This window comes from Fulmarus glacialis, unplaced genomic scaffold (assembly GCF_000690835.1).
Source record: "Fulmarus glacialis isolate BGI_N327 unplaced genomic scaffold, ASM69083v1 Scaffold23243, whole genome shotgun sequence".
In the NCBI taxonomy this organism is placed as follows: Eukaryota; Metazoa; Chordata; class Aves; order Procellariiformes; family Procellariidae; genus Fulmarus; species Fulmarus glacialis.
The window spans coordinates 1,976-10,847 of NW_009205173.1; the positions used below are offsets into that span (position 1 = coordinate 1,976).

Below are 8,872 nucleotides of genomic sequence, written 5' to 3' on the forward strand. Positions count from 1 at the left end.
GAATAGAAAATCCAATAATGATTCTCATTCTGTGACATCGGTCAACTTATCTGTTGATAACAAGCTTTTCTGACCTGGTCAGGAAGGAAAAAATGTGCTTCCCCAGTGTCTGTTGGGAAAAAAGAGTTTCTTTTGAGGCAAGCTATTGTTTTCCTTCACAGTAAAAGGTGTATAGTTCCGACATTTCTGTGAAGGTCTCTTATTTAGTACTTGGATGTACAGTAAATAAGGATTGGGTATTGAAAGAAGTGGGTTTTCTTTCAGGATATATAAACCAGGAAAGTGCAGACCGCTTTGCAACTTAGTTTAACCAAACCTGTAAGGATGACTTCATCACTGTGGATTTTTACTTCTCTTCCAGGCTTTGGTCCATTTGGAGAGCACGCTGTTAATGCCAGTTGGATTGCAGTTCAGGTAACACCTAACTTCGTTCTTAGCAAGTTAAAACAGAGCCGTGCTGATAACATACCCATACAAATTTTAGTTTGCAGCTCTTTTGTAACTTGTCTTCCCTGTTTATTAACTGAGACCAGTTCGCTCCAGATGGTCGGCTGGGTAATGTTTTATTCACTTCTCAGGAAACAATCCCTTAGCTAGTAGAATTTAATGAGATTGAGTTAATGTAGCTGTGGCAAGTAAGGAATTCATAGGCTAACTCCATAGGTTTGCAAGATGTTAAATGGGGCAGGGAGCCTGGAATCTTCCTCTGCTGTAGAGAATTCAAAATAAATAAACAAACCCAGAAGAATTTTTATGGTTTTCTCTCAGTTCTAGCTTGAATCTGGGCAAGTTGGTTAACCTTTAAGCCAAGTCTTCCACCTGGTGTTCTTGTGGAGTCAAGCGTACTGCAGACTTGTCCAACGTGGGTCTGAACGTCAGGACTCTGACTCCAAAGCAAAGCAGCCGCCGCTGCCTCCTTTCCCCTCGGTTCTTTTTGCGGCCACCTGCTTTCGGCTGCGGCGGGTGAAGCAGGAGGTGTGGGGGGATCAGGCAGTGTTTACTCCAGAGCCAGCCTCCTCTCTGCTGAGAAGCAGCAGCAAGTGGTCCTTGACTGACGGAGTTGGACCTTGGTGGAGACAGGAGTGCTCGTGGAGGATCGTTGCTCGAGCAGATCGTACGCGCTCGAACAAATCAAGTTTATGCCACTTGTAGCTGCATATCTGCATGAACGTGTTCCTCTGGGTATATTCACAAATGAGGTGAGAAGAAGAAATCAAACTCTTGCTAGATGCCCGGCTAAACTAAGAAATTAAAGTTGCTTGCTGTAAAAACATTAGCTAGGGACAGTGCTGCCACATTATCCCGCTTCTTCCTTATTTGTCACTTCTGGATGTGGTTTATGACAAAGCTACTGGGAATTCAAGGGTACCTTTTAGCACAGTTGCCCAGGGAATTAAATCTATTTTTCTCCCCAACACATCTCTCTTCCCTTCAGAGCTCTGAGATTAATATCTTCTTTAGAATGCTTTTAAATTAAATCACAAACTCTAATCAATTACAGTCAACTAATGTCCAGCTGTCTAATGTGTTGCTGGTAGGAGAAGACAAAACCTTTGCCTCCGAGAGCCTTTTGGACATGAATATATTTGAGTTAGGGTTTGCTCGGCTTAAGTTTGGGGAAAAATGCAAGCTGTGTATGTGGAAAAAAAATTGCACGTTACTGAAATATAGTAGTGCAGCTAATTGATTTGGTTTGTTCTTACTTGTGTATGTCAGTTATTGTAAACAAGCTACTTTTATTCTAGAGGAGACAGACAAAAGGGTGTTGTGCATCTAGGACAGGAAGAGTGGTGGGTGTTCTGATGTTGCTTACAAAAACAAACCTAATGTATAACTCCTATAAAGAGAAATGGCGTGTCATTCCTTCAGCCCGGCAGCTTGAGGCACTGATGGCTGCTCAGCTGTGCAGCTGATAGATGAAGTAATCACGTGCATTTTAAATTCATTTTATGGGCTTGGGGGTGTTTTGAGAGTATAAAACTAGAGTTGGTGGTGTGCGATCTGCCGTGTTGGAGCCCATCTTCCTCCGAGTCCTGTTTAATAGCTCGCGCTGGCTTCTAACTAAAAACATAAACTTTCAGGCAGCGGGGAGGATTTGCCTTTCCTTAGCCCGTCTCAGCCCTGAGAGGCCCAGACAAAAAGGAACAGCATGTCTTTGAGCACATGCGAGTTGGGCATTGTGCAAGTTTCAGACAGGGGACTTCATGGAGCTGAGTGGACACAAAGGCGTGTCTGAGTTTCTGAATCCCAGACGGTGTGATCTGCATTTTAATAGAAGAAAAATCAATTAAACAATCTTTGTAAATCCTTCCTAGCTTTAGGGCTAAGCTAGTTCTGGTTTATTACATCTTTTATTATCCTGCATCCCGAGGACAAAATTCTCTGCTTTTCTTTCCAGTCCTCTTTTTGGTTTTATTTGGCCTCTCGTATAGAACACGGATACGGGGTGTCTTCCCTCTGACTGCAGTGAATTTCTAGAAGAGCTGTTTGTTTTTGAAAGCTGGATGATTTTTACACGTGGGTACCTTAAATAGTGGCAGTAGCACTCTAATAATGTGAAGATTAAATGTTTGGAGGTTTTTACGCATGAGGGAGAGATTTCCTGTAAATTCGGAGTGAAGAATAATGTCTTTCTGCTTTCTTTTTTAAGGCTTACAGTAAAAATATTCTGTGCTAATGTGGATTTGCTGTTCCATTTTTTATTGTTTTAATATTTCATTTGAGGATTTTTTTCAGCTTCCATTTTTGCTTGTGGGGGACTTTCCTTTCAAGAAGAAGTTACTGAAACGGGCTTTCCGTTCAGTGCGTTTTCTGGCCTTCCCGGTGTGACTTAGGTGTAGACACAGGTGTGCCCCGTGGACTGTGAAGCTAATGGGCTCCTGCCTTCATCCCCCTGAAGTGCTTCTGGCTGAGCCGGAGGAGGAGGAGGAGAGAGGTCAGAGTGCGTTTTGACATTACTAAGGACAATTGCTGTCAGGGTGTCTAGACAGACCTGATAAGGATATTAAAGGCTCACAAAGACAACCATTGTTGAGGGGTCAGGGAATCGGTCAAACATGTTCGTTTTTCTATATTTGTCAGGTATACAAGGCTGTGGGTAATAAGTTGTCTGGAGGCCAGCATACATCTTTATTATCGAATGGAAGCGCGCAAACGCTGTGTTTGGTTAAAAGAAAGTTGTGAATTTGTAAAGCTAAGGTTTAATGCGCCTGCGTTTGGAGAAGGTAGCTGTCACTGAGATGGTGCGGCTCATACGGCGCGAGGTTTCTTTCTCGCTGAAGATGCTTGTTCCGCACAGCCGGTAAAACTTTCCGCGATCAAATTCATCTTGAGGAGCTGTTTCACGCTTTTCAGAGAAGTGGTGATGAATTCCTACCAATTAACGCTCTGGAGATCTTCCTAAAGAGACTGACTTGTATTTGAATACTTTCATTTGTAAACTACTTACTTTATTAAGCACCACATAAACCAGCTAACGTTTTGAAGCCAGATTTGTGTAAAGAAGATGTGATGAAACATCACTTAGCATCCATCTCTGGTAATGAATGTCTGTGTGTGCCAGACACTAATCAATACAGCAAGCCTTTAATATCAGACTTGCCCTCAGAGCCAGAGCAAGTGATTCATCATTGTTGTTGCTCATATCTGCTGGTCCGTGGAAGTCTTACTCTTGCCTTTGCTGCGTGTTTTAGTTATCTTAAATCTTGTTACACTGTCCGTGGTCTGTCTGTACAAGTGCGAAAGGTTTTTGTTTTCTCAGTAAAGAAACGACTCATGCTGATAACTACAGAAAAAAAGGACACTAAGATACTGCTCATGTTTATATAGAGGAGGTAGGGTTGTAATGGGGGAGTCCAGAAACCTCAACTTGTCCTCCCCTTCCAACTGTCTTTAATTTGAAAGAATTTTAAACCTAGGGAAATACAAGATTTGAAATTGAGTAAGCTTCGTTGAAAATAGCTAATCTGCACTCCTTAGCTTGAAGTTTGCAAGTACAATCCCTGTGCGCAGGAAAATAAAGCCTAAGAATTGCATGAAAGAGCAGCTCTTGGCTCTGATCACCGAATCTGAACCTGAAATAGAGAGAACTTAATCATTCAAAAATATTTTGAAATGTCCTTTGATAGTTTGGTGGCTTCTGACATTGCTGTTTCTACCTCAGATCCATGAGAACAACTACAGCAGTTTATGGATGTGAGAGTTGCAGGTTATTTTCTTGCTGTGCGTACAGCCCCTTTGATGTTAGTGCAAGTAATCATTTCGAGGTTTTGGCACGAGTAAGCTTGCATTTTTCAGCCGACGTATATCTCAGAGGAGAAGAGCAGCACCAGACAACAAGCTTGTGCTGTCTATTTACTTGTGAAAAGCCGGAGTTGGTTCTTCTAACTGAAACACAGGCCTGGCGGTAGAGATGCAAGAGCGCACGGCTCCTTCTGTCTTCAGAGAGAAGGATGCACTTGCAGCTTCTTTCCAGAGGAGACAGAGCTATGGGAGGACTCTGACAAAAGCTGTTAGCTTTATGGCATGTACAGTCACTTACCAGTCTTGAAAAGCAGCTGTGAAGTTTTTCAGAGTGCCAAAAAACATTGTCTTCATCAGAGGGCAACTTGATCTGAGTTAGATGCTGTTGGAACTCATTAAACATGATGGCTGAAGTCGCTTCAGCCGCTGGAAAAGTGCCTCCCGGTGTAGGCTTGCACAAGGCTCCTAGGTTTGAGCTCAGCTGATGATTTTGTTTAAGAACATCTTTCTTCAGAGGCTTCAGACCATGTGGGTGTATCCTTCCCTTGAGTTCTTGAAAGTTTGAGGGCTCTGAAAGGTTTCACTTCTGATGAAGTCCTGTTGTGGGCTAGACTGGTAAAGTCTGAAGTACCAAATGAGCTTCGAACTGAAGCCTTACTGGTGAGACTGGAGTGTGTTGAAGTGGAGACCAAAGAAGAGCAAGGGAGGAGTGGCCAGGACCATGGGCTGTATGTAGAGGGGACTCACAGTGTTGGGATGAAACAGTGTGCTCTCCAGTCAGGTATACTGAGGAAAAAAAAAAAAGATCTTTCCTCTTCCCTCTGGCTTTAAAGAAGTCTGTGCAAGGTATTTAACTGACACTTTGTGTTTTAAAAGGTTTAAAGGAAATTGGCTAAGTTTATTGCCTGGATATTTGGGATGTTTTCAAGGCATGGCTTTAGTTAATGTTATAGAGGGAGAAATAATTTACTGCATTAGTTGAATCTACAGTGGTAACAGCTCATGTTGCAAAATTAAGTACAATATATTAGGTATAGGTAAAGCTAGTGATGGAAACCTGTTTTACATTTTGGAAACAGGCTGTATTGTATTCCAGATTCTGCCAAAATAAAAGTAAGATGAATATGTTGAGGAGGGTGTGCCAATGTTGCTTTAGTTTCTCATATGAGGTGTGTTTGCTAATATTTTTGGAGACTCACAGACACAGAATCACAGCCTGGTAGTACTGTCACCTAACCCTGAGAGCTCTTTATCTGGAAAAAAATGTGGAGCCGCAGTCCTGAGAGGGGACAGATTAGACGATGAATATAGTCCTCCCAATTCTACTTTCTCTACGGAATATCTAGTTCTTTCAAGAAGTGAATATGACTATATACCTCTCTAAATAACGTAGCCAACCTTTCTTTTGAGTGTGGGTGTTGCTGGTAACTATTGTCAGTTAAATGTTGATTTCTTTGTTACACACACATCAGAGCAAAACAAACGGTCCTGTGGGTGAAGACTGTTAACGCAGGTGGGGAGATGCCTTTGTTGTTCCCCATTATGGGTAGGGTTTTTTTTTTGCAGTGCTGTTTACAAGGTCATACAGCCTGTAGTGTAAGTTGATGTTAGTCCCTCGCAGCAGACTCACTCTGCTAATAAACTTTCCAGAAGTATATCCTCTGCTGAGCTTGTGTCTGACCATCTCGGTTTTGTTTATTTCCTTATGATCTTAGGAGTTGGAGAAGCTAGGACTGCGAGATGATGTGGATCTGCACGTCTATGAAGTCCCAGTTGAATACCAGACAGTGCAAAGGCTCATTCCTGCATTATGGAAAAAGCACAGCCCACAAGTGAGTGAGTAAAGGGAGGAGGAGAAAAGACAGGGCAAATGGTTGAAATCTGTCATGGTTACAGCAGTGAACATAACGTGAAGTCCCATTTTTAACGTATGTTCAGACGGGTAGTCCCTCACTAGATCTTTTCCTCTGTTGTTGTGAGAACACCTGAATTTGTAGAATTTTATACCTCAGAATAGAGAGCTCCAATTAATGGGAGCAGTTGGTGTGAAGAGGCCACTGCAAAGGGCTGTCTAGACAGCTTGCGGTTAGTCTGTGCCACCTGGGCTGTTCCAGCGGTGGGCTCGGCTGTGAATGTGCCAACGTTCATTTTCACCCTGATTAAATTACAATATAGGCCGGGAGGGGGTGAAACAAGAAGAATTGTTTTGTACTGGACTCACAAGTTCATTGATAAAATCACTTGTTACTGTGATATTCAAGCAAGAACTCCTGTAACAACTCCATCAGTCTTTAACTGGGAATTGCGGGCTGTTGATTCTCCACTGTTTGTATTTTGGTCAATCTAACTCGTTTCTTTTCTCTTATAGTTGGTGGTGCATGTAGGTGTTTCGGGTATGGCTACGACTGTAACTCTGGAGAAGTGTGGCCATAATGTAGGTTATAAAGGCTTAGACAACTGCCGTTTCTGCCCAGGCTCTCAGTGTTGCGTAGAAGGTGGCCCAGAATGCATCGATTCCATTATTGACATGGACACGGTTTGCAAGAGAGTCTCAGCACTGGGGCTGGATGTCACGGTCACTATATCTAAGGATGCCGGCAGGTATGGGATGCCAGCGATCGATGGGGAAAATAGGCTCACACTGCAATGTGTGTTCCCTTCATGCTCAACTCATGAGGCCCATACAATTCATACGCTTTTCACTTCTCATGGGGCTGGCAATACCATCTATTTTTCAGTGGTCGCCCAATCATCAGGGGAAAAAGAGGCATCTTTACGTTTCTTTGTCCTAGCTCTGATTAAAGCAATCACACAGACTCAAATACCTGGCTTGTATTCCACTCTTTATTGTAGGATGTTGCTGCAATGCTGAATGATAAGAAAATACAACTCCTCCTGTCCTGCAGTTTGCACGCTGTATTTGTCACTTGTTGCTAAATAAGCTCTATTCTTACATTTCAGGTACCTCTGTGACTTCACTTACTACACTTCCTTATACCAGAGCCGCGGGAGGTCAGCTTTTGTTCACGTGCCTCCGCTGGGAAAACCATATACTGCAGAACAGCTGGGTCGGGCACTACAGGCTATAATAGAAGAAATGCTTGATGTGTTGGAGCATTCTGAAGACAAAATCAATTGTCAGCATGAACACTGAAAGTGGGCAGAAGCTGTCCTAGTATTGCACTTCCAAAATTTTCCCTGCTACTGAAGTACTGGGGAAAACGGTCTGAAATGTACAGGCCCAGAATTGGAGACTTCAAAAAGGAAAATTCCACTTCTAGAAGTTGACGTTTTTTGTGAAATGTGTGCATTTCAGCCTAGGCAACAAAGGATTCAAAATCTCTTCATTAAAACACCTGCAACTACTCATTTCTGAAGTGACTGAAGTGTGCGTGGTGTGCTTTATCCAGAGCTTATCTGTCAGCCACGTGACAGCTACTGGCCAGTCTAATACAGCGCAGATGGAAAGTTCCGCATCTGGACTTGGCGTTCAGGTGCAGGGAATTGATAACCCAGTCTTCTAATGACTAGTTCTTAAGTTGAAAGGTTTGCTTTCGCTTTGTTTTGGTTTTTTCCTCTTTGGCCCGAATTATAGGTTATGATGTAGAAGTATAACTGAAAAGACCTGGAATGGTGTGGATTTGTCTGTTGTAAAACAGCCCTTGGTGGAGACGAGGAGTCTTCGAAATTGCTTTGCTGAAATGGAAAAATGTTTTAGGCACTGATTTCTCACCCCACATTATCCAAATATTTGTAGGGTCCTCTGTAGTGTGCTGGTTAACTGGTAGCTGCAGATAGAAGGGATGTGTTTTGGGTTCCTTTTGTTGCGGAGCAGGAGATAGCGCTTTTTTTTTTTTTTTTTTTGTACACAGTATGAGCCTAACTTGCGCCAAATATTTCCAAATGTCTTTTTTTATTATGCTCTCGATGCCACTTTCCTCACTCAAGTCAACCATATACCTCCTGTACAAAACACATTGTTTCGTATGTGTATAAAACAAATCATTAGCGGTTAAATAGCTTTGCTAAAGGCCACTTTCTCCGCAGGAGATCTTTATCCTAGACTCTTGGTGCTAGCTGTTATTTTTAAGGTGAAGGTTGAGTAATTTATAACTTCCTTAGTTATAAATTTTCATTATTGTTAAAGGTTAAAAGAGTAATGTTTAACTTAAATTTGAAGTTGCCACCTTGATTTATTATAGGCATAAATATGCAAACATGCGGATTCGAAGACATTCTGCCAAATCAAATCTAAAATCTTAAGCCTATTCCCACTGTCTGTAAACCAGAGGCAATTATTTGAAAACTAGGAATTCTGCTTAGAATGAGTATTCCGGGCTGTTTATTAGTGTCCCCCTCCCAATGGGAGGGTACAAAGTGCTGCTTCTTGTGTGAACTCTCCCAGTAATTAATTTGGGGAAGTGTACATGCAGGTTCTAAGCAGGACTTTAGAAGTGGTTGACGCTGGTCATGCGTGTGGGTTTGCTTCCAAATTACAAGACTCCAGCGAAAGACAGATGACGTTATGGTGGGAACACAGAAAATTGGTAATTGATGAGCGGTAGGTCTCATTGAGGGGCCATTTAAATGAAGAGGTCTGTAATTTGATTCTAATACTTTTACAAATATA

At 42.3% G+C, this 8,872-nt stretch overlaps 1 protein-coding gene across 1 annotated transcript; it reads left to right on the top strand.

Annotated features, from left to right (window-relative positions):
- Positions 1 to 361: 361 nt before the first annotated feature.
- On the top strand, positions 362 to 7,537 carry PGPEP1 (pyroglutamyl-peptidase I; the record flags this gene model as incomplete). Its single annotated transcript, XM_009575311.1, has 4 exons — positions 362 to 414; positions 5,958 to 6,074; positions 6,611 to 6,843; positions 7,204 to 7,537. Coding segments are annotated over 4 exons (596 nt in total), but the record flags the coding sequence as incomplete, so codon positions are not given.
- Positions 7,538 to 8,872: the final 1,335 nt, after the last annotated feature.